The sequence below is a fragment of the Centroberyx gerrardi genome, chromosome 22 (assembly GCF_048128805.1).
Source record: "Centroberyx gerrardi isolate f3 chromosome 22, fCenGer3.hap1.cur.20231027, whole genome shotgun sequence".
Classification (NCBI taxonomy): Eukaryota; Metazoa; Chordata; class Actinopteri; order Beryciformes; family Berycidae; genus Centroberyx; species Centroberyx gerrardi.
The window spans coordinates 13,123,433-13,144,007 of record NC_136018.1 but is presented as its reverse complement, the minus strand read 5'-3'; the positions used below and the strand labels follow the sequence as shown (position 1 = coordinate 13,144,007).

At 42.4% G+C, this 20,575-nt stretch overlaps 2 protein-coding genes across 2 annotated transcripts; one reads left to right on the top strand and one right to left on the bottom strand.

Moving 5' to 3' along the window:
• The first annotated feature begins 82 nt into the window (after positions 1-82).
• On the top strand, positions 83-1,668 carry LOC139917852 (arylamine N-acetyltransferase 2-like). Its single transcript, XM_071907054.2, has one exon. The coding sequence runs from the start codon at positions 383-385 to the stop codon at positions 1,250-1,252; it is 870 nt and encodes a 289-aa protein (XP_071763155.1). The 5' UTR covers positions 83-382; the 3' UTR covers positions 1,253-1,668.
• Positions 1,622-20,190, bottom strand: LOC139917831 (E3 ubiquitin-protein ligase MARCHF6-like). Its single transcript, XM_071907031.2, has 25 exons — positions 19,816-20,190; positions 19,211-19,310; positions 16,861-16,934; positions 15,764-15,907; positions 14,799-14,871; positions 14,234-14,402; positions 13,485-13,674; positions 12,379-12,440; positions 12,212-12,244; positions 11,996-12,047; positions 11,699-11,757; positions 11,506-11,586; positions 11,203-11,271; positions 10,467-10,541; positions 9,689-9,823; positions 8,813-9,033; positions 7,788-7,925; positions 6,389-6,611; positions 5,288-5,357; positions 4,818-4,999; positions 4,311-4,445; positions 4,027-4,116; positions 3,481-3,613; positions 2,844-2,979; positions 1,622-2,230 (listed from the first exon to the last, which is right to left on the bottom strand). Exons 1-25 carry the CDS (start codon positions 19,832-19,834, stop codon positions 2,143-2,145), a joined length of 2,751 nt encoding a protein of 916 aa, XP_071763132.1. The 5' UTR covers positions 19,835-20,190; the 3' UTR covers positions 1,622-2,142.
• Between the last annotated feature and the right edge of the window lie 385 nt (positions 20,191-20,575).

The following is a 20,575-nucleotide window of genomic DNA, read 5'->3' as shown; positions in this document are numbered from 1 at the left end:
GTCACTGGCTGAGGTCTCTTGAGCAAAAGGAGGAGGCTGTTGGATTGGGGAGGAAGGAGGGAGGGGGAGGGGAGAGAGAAACTTCATGGTGTACATCTGAGATTTAGTTTACAACATCCACTTTACCGTTTGAATTCACGGGAAATTTGAGCCAGCCAGCGCCCACAAGAAAAACACTTAAGTCATCCAGCAACAGGAAGGAAGAAAGGAAGGGAGAAAGAAAGAAAGCAAATGAATGTGGACGGCACACAGGAACTGCATGGTAGAAAGTCTAAAGTGCACTCTTTAGTGGCCTAGTTTATTTTTGGAAGGCACGCGGAAGTATACAGGGAAACTCAACTGTCAGCTGCAGTGAAAAGTTAAACAAAGTGACGCGTAATCTATGAAAATGAGTTCTGTCGAGATGGACACTGAGAAGTATTTGCTGCGCATTGGGTATGTGGCGCCAGCCGAGCCGACCCTAGATGTGCTGCGGTCGGTGCACGCCTGTCATCTGCTGTCGGTGCCGTTTGAAAACCTCACGGTGCACAGCGGGGGACGGGTGCGACTGGACCCTCCACTTCTGTACGACAAGATCGTAAACCAGCGCCGCGGTGGTTTCTGCTTTGAGAATAACGGCCTCTTCTCCTGGCTGCTGTCCGAAATAGGCTTCGAGGTCACGCTGCTCTCGGGACAGGTGAGGAATTCGATCACCGGCCGATACGGGCCACCTTTCGACCATTTGATCTCAATGGTGACCCTGGAGGGCCGGCGCTGGCTGTGCGACGTCGGGTTTGGCGGGTCAGGTTTCAGTTCCCCCCTGTCACTGGAGACCAGCGGGCTCCAGGAGCAGGGCCACCGCGTGTATCGCATCAGAGATGACAAGGGTATGTGCTTTCTGGAGTGGCAAGGGGAGGAAGGGGGAGTGGGAGATGTCGAGTGGACAGAGATCTACAAGTTCACGCTTGAACCTCGGCTTCTGGAGGACTTTGTCGAGATGTGCCAGTATCACCAGAGCTCTCCCAGCTCCATCTTCTTCTGCAAGTCCTTATGCACCATCATGAAACCAGCTGGAAGGCTCACCTATATTGGTCGCAAACTGATCACCACCACATTTCCCACAGAGGGAAGAGGGAGTGTATTAAAAACCACCTCAGAGGAACTAAAAGATGAGGAGATTCCTGGGATCCTAGCAGAGAAATTTGGAGTTGTGCTGAACTCTCCACTTGTCCCAAAGGATGAGGCAATCACACCACCCCCCGTCATGTATTGATCAGGTTTTCATACCTTGCATTTGCAAGGACCAGGAGTAGAGCAACCTGCACACATCTCCATGAGTCATGCTGAGATTAATGCCAAAACTTTTCTTTTATGTGTAAATGTGTTAGAAAAGGTTTTTGAATTCCCTTTTTGGACCTGAGCACTTTATAACACTTATGTCTGAATAAAAGACTGAGTTTTACATTAACCCTAACATATGTAATGATTCATGGAGACTTTTATGTCCAAGGTAGATGGTTTTGCTCTAGGCCACTCCTGATCCTTGCATGGTGTTTTCCTAAACCGCACCCAATGCGACCTTTAAACTCCTATTGCAAGTGTTTTGTCTCAACACATACACACAAAGCAAATGCAACAAAGATAAATTGTCAGTTTGATTTAATAAATTAATATACATACACTTTTTAAGATGTACAATGGTCATTGCATTAATCCATATCTGTCTTTTTTTTTAAGACAACAAAGTCTGCGTTCAAAGTATTTACACATGTACAATTCTCAGGCAGCACTTTACAAAGCAAGGCATGAACAACAATACAGACGCCGAGTTTCAAATCAAACCATTAACCCTCACCCTCCCACCTACTCCTATCTGAGGGGATTTCTTAAGTTATCTCATAATTCTCCCTACATTTTCCCATCCAGCCTTTAATTGGGCCTGAAAGGGCATTCAACAAATTGAATGACATCCATCAAATCCACCAAGATCGACAGGAGATTCAAAAGGATTGTGGTCCAAGGACTGATTTGAAATTCAGAAAAGGAGAGGGTGGGGTGGGGTAGGGAGAGGGTGGGTAGGGTAGGAAGAGGGTGGGGTGGGGTGCAGTGGGGTGTAGACGTGGGGCAACAGGTGCAAAATGTGGTGACTTCTCACACAAAACTCTATTCTGCAACAGGGTTGGAGGGCGGGACTGAGCTTGCTCTCCCGGCTTTGCGTTCATAATTGACGAGCCTCTGACCAACCAGGTATCTGCAAGTGAGAAAGGAGAAAGACAGCAATTGATTTTAGTGCTTAGATTTGGATTTATAAGTAGGTATTCTGTGGGACGAATGGTGGGAGTCACAAAAGCAGATGAGATAATATCACAACATGATAATACTGTGATTCTTTTAAATAACCAGAGTACTATGATTTGATAATGAGATCTACTGTGATTTATCCATCTGTTTGCATTTCATGTTCCTGTAGTAAAATACTGAAATAGCATCCCTTTGGATAATAAAATGTCAAAATCAATTCCTAGATGAAATTCAAGGCCTTTCAGACTTTCAAGTGCTCTTCTGATGACCCTTTTTTCCATTTTCAAGAACATCATTATGTGGTCTTTCATTAAAAGCTTATGAAACGTGAATACAAATTCCACAATTCTGGGCAACAAACAATGCAATGAAAGTTGCACCAGATGCGTTTGACCTACAAAACAGTTTTGACTGGACGAAACCAGGTTTTCAATGCCCTTCCTAAACGTTGCTCACATCAAATAGCCCAACTTAAATCACAGAAACTCCGGTATAAACTCTTTACCATAGGTTGTAAAATACATCTTGCTTCCTAGAGTGCTTCTCCGCTAAACGATGCTTACTTGTCATTCTTGATGTGTTCGTAAAGGCGTTTAAACTGTCGGATCTGGAAGGACAGGATGCCGATAAGAGAGACCACCATCAAGAGGAATGGGTAGATTCTCCTCTGCATCAGAATCTCCATCTCGGGGGTCACTCCTGTGGGAGGAATGAGTTTCATTCAGTTAAATACTGTTTCATTAGAGGGCCCGTTAGCTGACGCTGTAGTCACTGGAGTCGGTACTCTGAGATCAGAAGAAAGATCTCCTGGGGACACCTCCGTAAAGTGATAACGCCATTTCAACTCAAGTCAGACAGCAAACGCATGCACACGAGGTACAAAGCAGTTTAAAGATGCAGAAGATTACTTTAATGTAAACTGTCAATGCTTTAAGATAGTTTGGATTGATTAAGGATGGTGTCAATGTTTTTTTCCTCTCCCTCTCAACTTCCTTTCATTTTTTGAGATAATGTATTAATTACTATGAAACACATTTTTATTGGTTTTTGTCTGCAACTAAATGTGGTGCCGCTGGGTTGGCCTGAGGTCCTCAATCTCAAAGGGTTGTTTGGTTAAAGTAACTAACAGAGAAAACGTCAAATAAATCAAACAAAGAAAGCCACTGATAGATGCAGATGTGCGGGTGCTCAGACACTCACCTACGGCAGGCACGACCCCTGCAGCGATGACATACGGCACACACAAGGACAGCAGCAGGACTGAGATGACGGGGGCTGCCAGTTTACGGATGATAAACTGGAGGTCAATGTTGCGGATGCCGTTTGCGTAAACCTGAGGAGGAAATTTTGACTTATTATAAAGCTAATTACAATATGATACTTTAATACTCTCTTTTGTTTTGCCCCCCTCCATAGCAGGTCAGAGGTCAGTGTCAGCTACACAACAGTAGCCATGGAGCTGATAGGGACTCATTATTGGAGGCTTGAAACTGGGTTCTCTGATTAAAGGACAACCACTGGGCTACACTGCTGCCCTATATATACTATATACAATATATACTATAGTCAAAAACCTTTGCACTGTCTATAGTCAAGATATTCTTCATTAGATTCTTGTCGCCTATTAACAGAACATTCCTATTAACATCGTGCAATAGTTGGTAGACAAAGGGAGAATTACACAGCATCATAAGGCTCAATGCCTACCAAAGTGAAAATGTTACGTAACGTGCATTCAAAACCCACCTGCTCAATGACAGTCTTCAGCCACCACTGAGGGCCCATGAGAGTGATGGCAGCAATGATTTTGGCATGGAGCACTCCAAGGGCCCAGTCCTACAGACAAAGGAGAGATAAATGGGTGAACGGGAATGTAAGAGCTCCTACATGATTCACAACACCTTCACATACTTCCCTAGATCCCACTAGGAAACATGACTATGCAAGGGAGCACACAAACAGGGAAGCAGTGTAAAGGGACCTTGACAATAAAAAAAACCTACACAACGCTGATATATGTATATACATACCTGCCAGGGGTAGAAGAGGGGTGTCTGGTCCAGGGGCACCCTGAGCGGAGCCACGATAACCAGTTCAAACAGCAGGCCGAGAAGCAGTGGGATGACTCCAGCTACCAGCAGAGCTACTACCAGGGTCTTCAGGATCTACACACATAAAAACACACACACACAAACACATTGAGATTATAGAACATCTTTTGTTGCAAAACTCCTAATTGTGTTCCATGTATATTGAAAACTACATCTCCAAATCTACCACATCAACAATGGTCGCTTTAATTTATTCCCTCCTCAATGTTACTGAATTGTTTCCTCCATGGAAGAGAGCTGGTGCAGCATTGGAAGATCTGACTACCTGAACAGAAACTATCTGGGTGGGATATTAACACCAGACAGATGCTGGTAATTAAGGATGGTGCTCCTAATCACTATGCTAGCCCGCCGCCCAACTTTGGTATTTACCAACAATTGAGGCTGGTAAACAAAAAACAGTCAATTTCCTGCCCTGATGCCTACCATGAGCGTCCACTCCTGGACTTTGAGCATGATGACGGTGCGACCCTGGGGCATCCAGGCCAGCAGCACGGTGACTCCGCGGATAGACAGCCAGCAGACGTACAGGCCGCACGCTGCCGTGTACAGCTCGTGGATCTTGGAGTTTCCTGTCCAGAAGGACATCAGCCAGCGCCCGGTGAACACTGCAACACACATAAGAAGAAAAACACTTTGTAACTCCAGACATTTGATTATGTCTTCATAATTACACACTGTTAACATGAGTGCTCATCAACTTTTTAAAATACTTGGATCTGGTTGAGGAAGAGTAATGTCCATTTCTATTTGAGCTAATGCTTAAAATAGAATCCCTTTAACTCCCAACACACACATACAACCTTCAATTATGGACCCTTCAATTATGGTTTGGGTGTGGGTCTACAAAGAGGCAAAATGGGCTGTTGGTTGTGCTGTGTGTGTCCACATCTCACCTGGTAGGGTCAGGCACACCAGGCTGGCCACCAGCAGAGTGATGCACATGAATGCTATCAGCAGCACAATCTGGAGACAGGAGGACAGAGATGTCGCCATTATAGTTAATCACAGAGGAACCAGAAGAGGTCAACAGTTTCCAGGGGGCAGGAGCAATGGGTTTAAGAACTAAAGGGGATGGTTGTTATTAGGAGTTATGGTAGTGAAGCCTTCAGCTTGTTAACGACTCTGATTCTCCATTCTCTGTCGCATTGTATAAATCTGTGTTCTTTGTATTTTTCCATGTATCCTTGTCTAAACTCCTGTTTGATTGTGTTGGGCTATTATCTTATTATCTTAGAGAGAGTGCTGGGAGACCAAGTTGAATTGTACGTCCCAAGATGTAAGTGGTAGCTTGGGCGTTGGCACATTTCTAAATTTGTCTGTGATGGAAACCACAAATACCGGGTGGTCCTAGAATGCTTTCCCAAGAAGAGATTTTATGAAAAAATAGCCTTTAAGTGCTGTTATATAATCAATCGTGAATGATAATACAGAATAAAGACAAATCTTAACCTAGTACTGAGTATTATCACCTGCTGAGTATATTTACTCTCTGTAACCCTGCTGCCTGCAACCATGCCCCCCTGGGTGGTAGGGTAACCATAAATTAGAAGGGTGTTCCCTAAGCACAGCAGCCTGGGTAAAATGTACAACTTTAACTTGCAGTCGCATGACTATAGTTATGGCTTGTCATTGTCTTACTTAATGTAAATTTAAATGGTTCTGTGTTGAGCAAGTTTCATAACCCTAGGGCTCATGAAATTCATTGAAAATATATTATGTAATGTAAAACAGGTACAGATACTATACAGTCCCCCGGCGCATGTGTAGTTTTGCAAGCTACAGCTACCTTGCTAATAATGATTTCAAAGCACACTGCAAAAGTTCAAATAACAGTGATAATCTGTGTCAGAAAGGGTTGTGAATTGTAACCAAAACTTCCTATCTTTTGCAAATAAAAAAGTGTGGAAGGTATATATAAATGAAGACTTTTATATTAGTAGATTCTGCTCAAGAAACAGCAGTAATATGTATCCAAGGCCGTGGGACGGACTCACCCTGAAGGGGAAGCGGAGGGGTCGATGGTAGGGCTGGAAGCCCACTGGCCCCCCTTGCTGGAGGATGGCCTGGTGGGCTGCATGCAGCCCCTCCCCTACAGCCGGGGCGGGGTTGTTGTTGTTGTTATGGTGACCCGGAGGAGGGTTGTTGTTATTGTTGTTGTTGACAGGCTGGTTGGCGTCATTGTCCTCCTGCTCTCCCAGAAGGTAGGAGTGGAGGTCTCTGTGGAGGCAGAGAGGAGGGAGTACAGATACTAGGGTTGTCACGATACTAGAATTTCTAACTTCGATACAATACCCAGGAAAATATCGATATGCGATACCATTTTCGATACCACGGGGGAAAAAAAATGAATTTTCAATCTTTTTTTAAAAAAAATATTGTTTTCATGTTAAAATATAATTTTAACATGAAAACAATATTTTAAAGTTGTCTGAGATCAAACAACACATTTTTGATTGACAGGTGTCGATCGCCGTCATGATTTGCTCTTTTTTATTGAGGGGAGTGAGCTTATAGGCTACTGCACAAGCATGTGAAACATCATATTGCCTCCTGGCCTCTGCAGCATAGACTGTAAAGCAACTAAGCAAAAAACACAGCCACAGAGACCCAAACTAGTCCCTTAATATCCGACAACGCAGGGGGAAATCCCGGTGCAAACGAGACAGATGGACGGACAGACAGAGAGACGCACGCTTCTCCATAACGTAGGCCCGATAAAACTCATTCAAAACTTTGCACTTACACAGCAGATTACCCCTGCTCTAGTCATCAGCCTATCAGAACACTTTTAGCTTGTTGAAGCTACAGATACCCACCAATGATAGGGAAAAATCAGCAGGGCTAGAGTTAGTGGATTATTATTGACAGAATGATTTTAATCGGACATTTCAATGTCCGGTCGAGCCTTCTGACCGGGCCCGGACAATGCATCTGAAAACCGGACAGTCCAGTTGAAAACCGGGCATCTGGCAAACCAACTTGATAACGTTAGCTAGCTCTGTAGCTAACGTTTGGTTTGCTAGCTAAACTAAAACGGATGATGCGCAGGGTACGTTAATGTTTATGATAAATGTTTAATGCTTCAGTGATGTTGAAACGGGAGCTTTCGCTAACCTCTCGAAATTCTTTATATAGACTGGCGTGTCGGTCCTTAAGGTGCTTTGCCAAGTTTGACGTGTTACCCCCCTTCGTCGGTATCGATACTTATCGAAGTATCGATACTTTTGACAACCCTAACAGATACAGATGATCATTCTGGGTGTGTGGTGAAAGCAAAGAAAGAAACAAACTTATCAGGAGAGGAGGTCACTCAGAAATTGAAACTTGAAGCAAAGGGCTTGACTATTTGTACTTAGAACGTGAAAAGTGTATACAAACAGTACACTGGCTTACAGTAAATATCCAGCGCTGACAGTCCAGGCCCTGACCAGGCCTTTGAGCCACTGGCGGGTGTGACCCTGCTCCAACAGAGCCGGCAGCACCACCTGAAGTAATAACAGCTCCAGAGACAGCTCACTGACCGGGGCATCACTAAGGCGGAGAGAGAGGTACACGGGTTCAGAGAGCAGTATAGAGAGCGGTATAGAGAGAGGTATAGAGAGAGAGGTAGAGAGAGAGAGAGAGAGAACATAGCTTTTTACATTTTTAATATTTTGTATTCTTGTACATATTTTCATGTTTGTTTCTTTGTCTCACTGTGTTGCTGCCATTTTGCACACCCTCTTAATGCTGTAATTCATACCTTTTCATATTTTCATTTCATACATTTCTACTCCACATGTTATAGTGTTGAAATTGTCAGTTGCGTATGTTTAGATGTGAACCCTCTTTTGCAATCTTGTTATTTATATTCTATTTTTCTTCACTGTGTTACTATTTGTGGCTGCAGTGGCCTATTTTCTCCAATGGGATCATTAGAGTTTAATTTCATTTTATCTGAGAAGGGAGAGACAGTTTTGAGAGAGGGCTTGCTGACTGGGAAAAAGGGAGGGAGAAAGACAAGCTTAGAGAGACAGATGTATTTCATCGACTTCAGCAGCACAGAGAGAGGGGAGAGAGAGAGAGAGATCGAGATTGAAGTGACAGAAATAGAGACAGAAAGACAGATTGAAGGAGATGGAGATAGAGAAAGTGAGAGTGATGAAGACAGATACAGAATGAGAGATATAGAGAAAGAGAGAGCTAAAGCTAGACTGAGTTTGTTTTTTTATACTTGAAGAGGAAGCCATTGTAGATCAGAACTGCATGACATGTGGTCAAGATTTCCTCTAGAGTTTAACATTGCAACATAGCAACATCTTAAGGCTGTTTGGGCTGGGGAGAAAGTGAAGATTATCATCATATAAAGGAGGTAGAATAAGAGTCAAGGGCTTTCACACAGTTCAACCTTCTTTAGCTTTTTTAGGTCTGCTGGTTACCTGTAGAGCATGACGTTGTATGGGAGGAAGGTGGGCAGCAGCAGTTTAATCAGCCTGATGGGCAGCCACAGCATGAGCAGCACGATAGAGCCGAACACCACCACAGACAGGATGAACCGCCGCAGGTGTCTGTAGATGGGCAGGTGGATCATCTCCTGCACCGGGTTAAAATCGGGGTCGTTGAGGTTTCGCAGAAACCACAGCACTCCGGGCCTCAGCACCTGATGGGCAAACAGGAAGAGAGGGGATGTAACCGTACATGAATCATTCAGCGGAGGAACTGCTTTTATCATTATATAAAATGGAGAGTTGCAATCCTTAGTTCTGATTGGCTGAGCCAGGTTCAATGCCGCCATAAAAAGTTCATTAAATAAACACCTGTGACCACATAATTAATTTAAGCAATAAGCCACAAGAGGTTTACAGTGATTATAGAACAGCCAAGAGGCGCTGTAGGACAATAACAATAATGATGAAATAATAATTAAATGTTATTCTTCTGCCAAGCAATATTGTTCTTATAGTGTGCAGTCACTAAACAAAGTTCATTCATATGCTCATTAATATTCAAATTAACTGTTATGCAGTGGTGCAAGTTTATGGGATATTATTATAACGACTTTGAACGTGACTCAGCCAATCAGAACTAACCACAACTAACTGTTTAACATTAATAATCACCACTCATAACGGTATTAGAACTATATAGTGTATTTATCATCTTATCACTCTTGATTTTTTTGCTGTTTGTTTTTTTTTTAAATCACTTTCCTTATCTGTTTTATCAATGTGCAAATAATTTAACTAACCTAGGCTTGGTTCCCCGAAATCATTGCATGGGAAACCCAGCTCTACTGGTTGTAGTCCTGATCTTACCTCTCGCAGGAGGAGGATGAAGGAGGCAAAGTAGAAGACATAGACCATTCCCACAAGCCAGTGCAGGAACATGGTGGTACCGGGTGCTGATTTAAAACTCAGCTCTCTGTCCTTCAGCGAGGCGTCAAACATCTCCTGCAGGAGGGAAGATGGTTTAAATCCACTGTACATTGTCAATGTTCCAGATGGTTTTCAATGCCAAACCACTTTACGATAAAGATATCAGTTCCGATGCTTCAAATTCAGCGCTGGTTCTAGCATGATACTTTTTAACTACTCATCTTTGATGAATGAACGCACAGTTGGCTAGAGAGTAAATTAGAGTGAAGTGTGCTCTGTGTATGCCATCTGCTTATCTAATTAAAGTCAGACCAAACTGAACTGATTTTCTGAGTGCAAATGCCTTAAGGCTGGTAGAAAACCTGATACACCATTGTAAGAATATAACATTTTGAAGCTTTTGCTACTTTTCAATACCTTTTGATGGGTAAACTGATATTGATACCAAGGCATGGTACAGGAATCGTATTTTGATCACCAGCTCTAGTGCGAGAATAATAAAGCATTTATCTTTTAGACCACGAGTTGAACTATTTCAGCCAAGGATGAGAAATTCCATTTTCTACCCTCATGTCACCATACTACTAATCTCAATGACAAAATTTGGTTCCTGAGCCAAACCTTGACAAACCAGGCTTTAGTCAAAATTAATAAAGAAAATGAAGTAAAGTGTGAGGAGTTGGAAGAAGAGTTGCAAGAAAGAGCAAGAGAGTCTTACTAAAGAGCAGATGTCAAGCCACCAGCCACAGATGAGTGGGAAAACGCCAATCTCCACGACAACCAGCAGAGAGACCTGTAATGGAAGTAGAGCTCTGCCTCAGTAACAGTTTATTCACACATATAAATGAACTAAAGGCTTAAAATCCAGACATGAAGGGTTAAAATTCAAGTAGCCTCTTAATGACGTGGTAAGAATGTGACACTTTTTTTCCCCCAAAGGGAACGTCTCTTTTGGCTAGCCTCCTTGATGCCATTAAAGGACAAGCCCTGGGGCTGTCCCACTGACAGTGAATGACAGATGAACATTGTGGACACAATGACATACTGCAGGGCAATGTTAAACACATGTGGCCATGTTTTCTGGCTCGCACCTGTTAGCACTATAATGAAATATAGCTCAGTTGGATGTAAAAGCTCTTGTTACTGCAGCTCACCCACCCTCCCACTGCTGTTCTGTTTTCACCTACGTTGTTTCTGCTGTCAGTTAGATTCTGTTATCCAATGCAGCTGTGTCTTAGCTTGTTATCTTAATTGCTTTTTGGTCATCATATTTTATTGTATTTTTTAAATCCCTCTGCTTCTATGTTTGACTGGGTGCATAATCACTTTAAATGTAGAGGCTTGTAGGGACTTTGGAAATCTCAGGAAAGCCTCCGAGTTGTCAGTGTGTATTTTCCACCAAGGACGATGCTTACACGAATAACACAAAGCAGAAATGCAGCAAGAGGCGTTACCTTGACAACGATGTAGCAGACTCCCAGGAGGCGTCGGGAGCGCTGGAACCTGACCAGAGCAGCCAGTCCCTAAGACACAGCCGTTAAGGATCAACGACACACACACGCCTACATCTACACACACACAAATACAGACATACCTCCCAGAACAAATTTCACATGCACCGTCTCTCTCTCTTTATTCTTGCGAGACTGCAGACATGGAGAGTTGCTAAACAGCCTGTACCAAATAATATCTGATTCTGATTTAGCTCTACATGTCAGCAGTATAAAGGGGATTAATGGTGGCAGGTGGAAGGATACATGACAGAGGATGAGCGTCATGGCCAGCAGTATGTAGCCCACGATGGTTGTGATCAGGCCCTCGAAGTGGGAGGCTTGAACCTAAAGGAAAGGAGAAAGAGTTAGTGAGTCAATAAATGAAAGCATAATTAAAAGACATAATATTCCATAATAACACTGAGGTAAGACTGATAGGATAAAAGCAGTTTCTTACATATTCCTCAAAGCCAAGACCCACGACAGAGAAATGTCCAATATGGTAGGGACAGAATGCTGAATGGGGGAAAAAATAGAAATGTTTTTCCATTGTGCTATATAAACTCAAAAAAAGAAGAAATGCAATCAACCTGCAGCATTGGTATTATTGTATATGATTATATAGAGTTAGAATTGTGTGTTATTAGTATGACATTCGTTAACGATCCGGGTTAGCTAACACTACACCTTATATTTGTATACCCTAATGCTTACGACAGTATGCATCCTTCTTCAGGATGTTCAGTTTACTCACCAAAGACCAGGATGAAGAGAGTGTTGAGAGACACTACCCAAAACACGTGCTCCTAGAAGACAAAGATACAGGGACACATCAACTGGCAAGCTTTCAAATGTCACACATACTTCTTTACAAACGTTTCTTGGCATTAAAAAACAATCAATCAACAATTGTTTACTGCAATAAAAAATGATCTTTGTCAATAAGATAATTATGGATGTAAAAACTTACCAAGAAAACCAGCGAACCATCCAGGCCAAGCATCTGGTTGGCAAAGACAAAAATAACATGATGTTTTTTTCACATGAATAGATGTATAACAGGGACAATAATACACCTATAGAGTTGTGTATTAGGGAGGGGGGTGTTTGGAGATCAGTGATGTCATGCAGACTCACCCTTTCCCAGGTGAGCTCCTCGGCCGCTCTGTCCCACTCCAGAGCGTTCCAATTCATATCATCTACAGACACAGATATCAACTTTAAATACCCTAAAAGATCACTACATCTGCAACATTAATTCTCCTGGCTGATGTCCTGTGCTGTCAGAGCTCACAGTAATCTGAAAAATCACTACATTAGCAACAAAAGGCTTCTACTGAAAGATATATCACAAGGACATTTACAAAGGGTGAGTTTGATCCGATATCATTTTCAAAATTAATATCGTTTAAATCTTCTTGCTTCTCAGATATGACCACTGCACTGCAGCACACTACGAAATGAGCCAGGATAACATTGTCCTTCATTCATCCTGCCAACAACAGCATTAACAAATTCTCACACCAGAGCTGTGGTTTGTCAGGTCAAATGTTTGTGAGGCAGAACACAATTTATTTTAGCTGACTTTTGATGAGTCATCTTTTGGTAACAAGATGAAGCAAAAAAAAAAAAAGATCTTATTGTTATACAATTCTTGTATATTGTTCTGGAGAAATTTGAATTACATAAAATATCCATGGCTAGGCCTGTTAAGCCCTGTAGTGCAAAACAGGCTATTGTGAGGTGTTTACAGTCATTTAGCTGCAGTGCCCCCCCCACAGCTAGAAAAAATGTAAATATAATCACAATTCATCACCAGGCCTTGTTAGTCAGCCTGCTGCAAAAATTGTCCATTTACCATGACATAAATTAGAGCCATTCTTTAAAAGTGCTATGAGTAGCATTTTTAAACATCAATATATCATTGTCAAATTAACTGTGATACCTTGGTGTAATTACTATTAACAAATGAGACCATGGTCGATATGATTAGTAGCCTCTGTTTCACCCCAATGGTATTGTTTGTGCTAGTGTTTCTCAAAGTTAAGACCACATTTCTCATAAATCCGGTTTTGTATCAGATTTACTGATGTTAAAATTCTATATATAGCACCTTTGACTTCCGCACCTACCAAAATTACCCCCTACCCCCACATCTAGGACAAACTTCAACAGGAACACTGGTATTGTGGTAACCTACATCTAGACTAAACTGAACACCACTTCCTCCCACAAACTCCAACCTTGTGCTCCATTGTTGGCGTCTGCATCTTCAGCGGCTGCCCCCTCCTCTTCCTCCAGCTCGGGGTCGTCTCCCTGGTCCGGAGGGACATCCGGCGGCTCGGGCTCTGCCTCGTTCTGGGCCGGGGGATCAGCGGGGGCCGGCTGGGCCGCAGGGGGCTCGTCAGCTGCTCCCTGACCTGCGCCTTGAGCCTGGAGGTCAGGGGACAGGACGAGTGGGTGTCATAGGAAATTACAGAGAGGGGGATTTTGTGTGTGTGTGGGAAAGCACAAGTGAGTGTGTGACTGAATGAGTAAGTATGTACATCAGGGCAGGATATGGTTATGTTATGTTAGGATATGGTTATGTTTCCAAATGACGCACATTGTATTACAGAAACAGATAAAACTGCGTGTGTGTGTGTGTGTGCATTCATGATACATTATGATCATGAATATGGCTTTGGCTATCAGAGAATTGACTGACTCAGGAAGCTCAAGTACTCATACTTATGAGGCACTGTTGAGGAACAACTCACTTGTACTCTCTTTCACTCTATCCTTCTGTCTGTCTTTCCATCTGAACCCAACTCTTCCTTTTCATCTCCTCTCTTCCTTGGAACTAGAAAAACTCCTCAAGTCAGATGTTTTGAAGGGCAAGGTAAAACTTTCCATATTTTCCTGCTGATCCTTAAGTTCCGTGTGTGCACGCTCTCCTGAATAATTCATTACCATCATTTATTATATGCATCCATATTGCAGAGCACTCTACCTCATTGGGTTGTCCGGCTGCGTTGGGCGGTGGTGGCTGGTGCTGCTCTAGCCACTGGGGGGCGCCACCGTGGACAATCTGTTCTCTGAGCCACACCAGGCTGATAAATGCACACAGGGTGCAGGTGACAACGAAGCAGCCCTGCAGACAATCCGCCAGCAGGTTCTCTCTGCAGCAACACACACAAAACCATATGAACACAAAACCATATGAACATTTGCATACACACATACGGACACACAGGTTTGAGGAGAGTGGCCGAGTTGCCTTTTCCTTAGGGACATTTTTAGCAACTATGTGTAATCTCTTGCTCATACAAAATCATATGAATCAATGTGAAAATGCAAAAACTCAGATCTTAAGTATACAGAGCATAAAGCAAAGCTAGTGAAAATGCATTAAAAGTGAATCAGTTTAAAATTTTCTAAATCCAATTTTCACAGCCTGTGTGCAAGCAATTACAGAAAATAAATGTCATTGATTGTCATTACATTTGGAATGCTATTTTTTCCATGCTAGTGTGTAAAGTGCTGGAGAACGCTGTAAAGACATCATCATCACTCACGTAGAGAGCATGTCCAATGGCAGTGTCAAAAGTGAGCTCACAGAGCCAGTAAACAGACACTTGTAGATGCGACCTGAGAGAGAAAGACAAGATAAATAACTTGGTGTCATTGTGTACACTGACATGAAAAATGTAATCACCAGTAACTCTGGTTGAATCCTCTGAATCCTCCACCAAGTTGTGAGCTGTAAACAACAACAACTTACAGAGGAGAGCTGTATACATGAAAGTGAAATATGAGCAATTTGTTGTATCTTAACAAATGATTTAATTTGTGAGCACTTAATAGGTGTTGCTTACTTTTTTTGTAACATTAAGTACTGATGGGGATTTACATAACACACACAACACACACACAACATTGCCCGTTATGTAATGGTACTACATCCTTAATTCTCTTGATCCGGTTATACCATGAACATGAGCTAATATGTACAGCTTATGTCATGACAAAAACGTGTTACTACCTCCAAAATGTGGAACTGTGCATCAAAGTTGTGTTAAGTGTGTGCGAGTGTGTGAGCCACTTCCTTTCACCCTACTGGGACAGAACGATGGAAAGCTATGATCCCTTATCGCTTTTACCATTCCCTCCATTCATGAAGACGAAACACAGACTAACTGAGACGTTTAAGATTTTTAAAACTTGCAACCGCTGAGACAGGGGTTCTACAAAAGGTGTAATCCAGTATTTGGGAGGTGGTACTGGTCTTGAGATGCTGAAACATTGTGAAAAAGCCTAGCTCTAGTTTGTAATCACAAAGATAGAATTAAAAGTCCTGTGCTTGACACTTGAAACTTGTTCCATTTATTCTTAGCATCTAATACCAACATAAAATAAGCAAATGTATTTATAGCTCATGCCTATTCAGAGTGATGTTACTACATCACAAGTGTGCGGATACACATTCAATTTATCTGTGTGTGTGTGTGTGTGCCCATCTGTGTGTGTGTATACTACTCACACGCAGTGAGAGGAACCACCCCGAGCCATGCGAAGGCCACCAGTGTGTAATGGAACCAGTAGCGGATGGCCGTGCCCACACTGGTCAGCAGGCCGGCACAAATGTCCTGGATGGGCAGACGGGAGGGCATGTCTGGGGAGTAGACTGGAGGGGAGCAGGGAGACATTCAGTGATCTTTTCTCTATGATGACTTCTTGTTTAGAGTGTTGTGTGGTAATAAATTATTCAGGAATGTACTGCAATAATATTATTACTTTTCCGAGTGATGAATAGTGGAAATAATGACCATTTCAATTTCAGTGCCAATTCAAAAAAAAAAAAAAGTTGTTACTTTTGCTAACACCCCCTCTAAATGTCAGATTGAAGTTGAATTATACAACCTTATACAACAGTTTGTTCCAGTCGAGTAATTTGATTGGACAGGAGGCAGTATTACAGTATTACAGTATTAGCCATCGCACTCTCATACTGAGCAAGCTTGGATGAGAAAGTGCAGAAAAGTTGACTTTCTCCAGGTAGAAGTATTTCCACTACTTTGAATTTATTGTGAAAAATGATGACAAGAGCAATAAACATTAATGCTACTTGGTTGCACTAATCATTCACAGAGAAGGCAGTTCAGTTATCCTGATTTTTGAAGGCAAGAGCAAATAGCAAAAGCAATGTAACAAAGTAGGATAACAAATTAGTGCTCTAGGGGACATACAGGTAGCCTAAAATATTGCTCTTGAAATAAGTAACTATTAATAAGTAACATATTTTAGGGGATTAATGACCCAAACACTTCTGGTTTAATCCTAGTAATAATCTGATTCACTGTCAGCACTGCAAGCCAACAGCACTGCCTAGCCTCTTAAATTTAACTTCTTTATAACTGTGGCTGATCTGACACCAATTAAGATTTTAAAAATAGGCCAAAGGAAAAAAAAAAGTGAGTTTCAACAAATGGTCATACGAAGAAAGGACGGACAAAAAAAAGGCTATCGAGTCCATATGGCCCCATATATAAGACAACTCACTGAGCTTTGCATTTTTAGGAAAGCTGACGCTGTTTAATATATTAAAGTGGTTGATCCATGAAAGCCACAAGTACTTACTTGGTGTGAAAGCAAATCTGTGCTTGCATAATTCACAATACTCCTTCCTGCTATGCTTCAGCCACTGGACCAAGCTGTGAAAGCAACATTAAGAGGGTGAAAAGTAGAGCACACTCCAAAAACTTCATACATGTGCTGGCTGGGCATTTTTCTACAGAGTGCTGAGTTCGAGAGACTATTTTCCTCCATGTTTGGACCAAATGCACAGTAGCCATGATGAACAGACGTTTCACATAGAGAAATTACTCATATCATACCCATGAGGTTAGTGATTTTGCATGTGTGTATTTAAGGAAACAGATAGAAAAACTGAAGAGTCATTCAGACCTACAGTAGAACTTGGTTTATCCCAATCTCATACTTCCAACTCCATAACAAGATTTACTGAATAGCAATGAGCAAAAACTAATATAAACTAAACAAACAAATCAATAAAAACAGAATAATGTGTGTGTGCATCCACATTTCAAAAGTCAAAATTTCTGCTTTGGTCTGGAATTTCAGTAGATTTCATTGCTCTGGACATTTCACTCTCCCGAACGGGCTCTATTGACGAGGGGTTTGGATAAACAAGGTTCCACTACGTAACTAGAAGGAACTCCTGTGTTGCGGATTTAAATCACAGTCTGTGACGCAGTCAGGTTCTGAGACAAAGGTCTGCAGTGTTGACCCGACATAACCTTTTTCTCAGATACCGACACTATGACCGCACCAGGACATGGGGTGATGAGGACACAGTCTTAGCTCTGATGACCTCTCCAGGACCTCAACAGACACCGGCTGTGAGCGCATATCTTATTTCAGCCATAGTAAAACAACGTCAGGATGCGGGGGCGGTCAGCTCACTATCTGATTAGCGGCTGGAAAGGGCCTATCAGCAATTTCTGAGCTACTCTCTGCTTGTAGGTTGCCCATAATGACACCATGTCGGGATGTTGTGACATAGGCTAGACTGCGGGATTAACAACTGGGTTATGTAAGGCAGCGATTACTCCTGGCTGATTCCAACACACACCAACTGGGCAGTAAAGAACTGCGTGATTAGACCTAAAAACCACGGTTACGTTTGTCGGTTCAATGCAACTTTTATCATCCAGGGTTCCCACCGTGACCCTGATGTAAAATTCCATGAGCGCTTCCATGACAGAAACATTATATTCCTTCCTGGTTTGTTAATGTTTTTCAGCTCATACAATTTGTAAAGCTGGCATAGGCTACACCTCTCTAAATTCCTTGACCAATGGGAACCGACCAATGGGAACCCTGATCATCTGATCACACCAGGACACGTTGAGTGACTGGTGTGGATAAAGATAAGATTAGATAGATAGATAGATAGATAGATAGATAATACAAAAATAAATAGGCAAATAAATAGTAATCCTATAAAGTAAATAGGATTTTGCTCACATAGCTATTGCTAAGTAATGCTGACACCGATTTGAATAACTGCAGCCACAGGAGACACATAACAGCTATTTTCAGGCCAAGTGTAACTGTAGCCATAGACTCAGCACAACTCCACTATTCAGACACAATAGGTACTGGCCACAAACTGTCATTCTAAACTTCGCGGGATGACGATGAACTAATATGGATACAGACTGAAGTTCAACAATTGCCACAGAACAATCCAGGCCTGGCCTTTGCTTCTGCCTGGGGCTTTCCATCCACCTGACCCTCTTGTAACCGGTGACAGTCGCATACAGGACAAGAGGGGAACAGAGCACAATACCCCCAAACAAAAACACTGGGGCTGGCATTGTTTTCAGCACACCAACACCCCACCTCAGGGCAGTTACCTGGGATACTATATAACCAGGATGTAAGGGACACAGAAGGGGAGGAACCTGTTTTGCATCCTTCCATCTTTCTTCTGTTTGCTGTCAAGCCACTACTACATGCAGTATCAATAAGTCCCCAACCTATGCGACAAGCCAAGTGATCAAATTACATAGCAACCACCCTGGGGCAGAGATGATTATAAAAAATATAATACATTTTTCGAGAAGAATCGAGAATCTGTAACATTAGATTTTGAGAGTTATAGATGAGTACAAGAAGCGTTCCTGCCATTTGTATTGACTTTCAGTAATCTTTAGTATTTACAATTTCTACTGTTATAATTATGGCACCAGTGTAGGCTCACTTTGCCCTTTCAATCTGAATGACATGAGTAATCTCACGCAACAGACCAGATCACTTCCTATTATCTTCACTAAGCAAATCTCACTGAACACAATGGAAAAGTTGGCAGTGTGTAATGCAGTGATTGTGGGGTGAAAGGGGGGCAGGGCAGGGTGTCATTAATGACTGCTTTCCAGGGGAGGGGGCAGCCAAACACACTTACCATTCCTGGTGGATGAATTTAATACTGCCAGTGCAGACACATGGGTGGTAGAGGGGTTTGTCTGGGGTCCCCTCGGAGCGGCACACACGACAAATATCCGCTGCACATACAGTATGTAAGTGAGGAAGATGCCCAGTGTCCAAGCCACGCAAGGGACAGTTGACCAGACAGAGAAAGAAACAGACAGGAAGGGAAGGGAAGGGGAGGTAGCGTTATTAGAGAGGCACGTTTAGGATGAATAACTTGTGAACACATTAAATTGGTAGCAAGAGAAGCAAGATCCTCAAAAATGTACGTTATGCAAGAAACTAAGCTTATCCATAGCTATGGCATGAGAGATTGGTGACATCATCATAATGTATTTCTGGTAGTTTCTATGCTCCCCATTCAATGCTGCTTCATAACATACGCACATATCGCCCAATTCTAATAAAAATGTTTTAGCAGTGTGCTCTCTGCTAACTGAATTAACTTCACAATACGGTAGTTAGCTAGTTAGCTAACAACTAGCAGGCCAGCACAGCAGCAGGCTTCTCCCTCAGTGATGCAATTTTGGAGCTAACGTTCGTTACTGGGAAGCTACAGCAAGTGAGCTCTTTATTTACCTTCCTCGGCGGTATCCATGTTGTTCGCTATGGACTGGTCGCCTTTTCTTCCAGGAGTATATTCTATTGTGAACCCATCCACGATACAGACTATATCGTTTAGCTAGCTAACTAAGCTAGCGAGATCAGAGTATCCTTGGGGCTCGGATACATTAACAATCATAAAATGGTGTCCCCACAGATTGAACACCAGCGCTTGCTTCGTTGCGTCCTATCACAGCCAGTTCGTAGTATTTTCAAAGCTGGAGAGTGGATTTTATTTTTACGGTAGGTTTTCAATGTAAAACCTCGAAACGATACATCCTCTTCATTGCTGAAATATGACCAAGGAGACAGGCATATAGCTAACCTCGCTAGCTGACCAAGTCGCTGCTGCTAGCTCCTGTCACAACACTTTTCACTTACGACAGCGTTTCAAGTTTTACGGCAGGGAAACTTCCAGGACTGTTGTCACGTGGTTGCAGAAAATAATCAGGTGAAGCAGAAGCAATCACACTCTCTTAATATCAATAAAGTCCGGATTTGTTTGAACACAATTAAAATGTAGGAGCTGGTAAATTAAAAAATATGCTCTCGGCCTCTCTGGCATTAGAGTCTGACGCCGGGTATCCGATATCTAGCCAGAGTGAAGAGCGACATCTAGAGGATTTAACTTTAATCAATATTTTTTATTAGACAATAAATATACAAAGAAAAATAACACTAGGGGAGGGATACATGCATCTGACAATTGACAGACTGACTAGACTGACAGCTATTT

Coding starts and splice junctions, on each gene's coding strand:
- LOC139917852 (XM_071907054.2), top strand. CDS start 383: ATGAAAATGAGTTCTGTCGAGATGGACACTGAGAAGTATTTGCTGCGC.
- LOC139917831 (XM_071907031.2), bottom strand. Junction 15,908..16,860: donor CAGATTTGCTTTCACACCAA/GTAAGTACTTGT, acceptor GCTCCCCTCCAG/TCTACTCCCCAGACATGCCC. Junction 2,980..3,480: donor AGGGGTCGTGCCTGCCGTAG/GTGAGTGTCTGA, acceptor TTCCTCCCACAG/GAGTGACCCCCGAGATGGAG.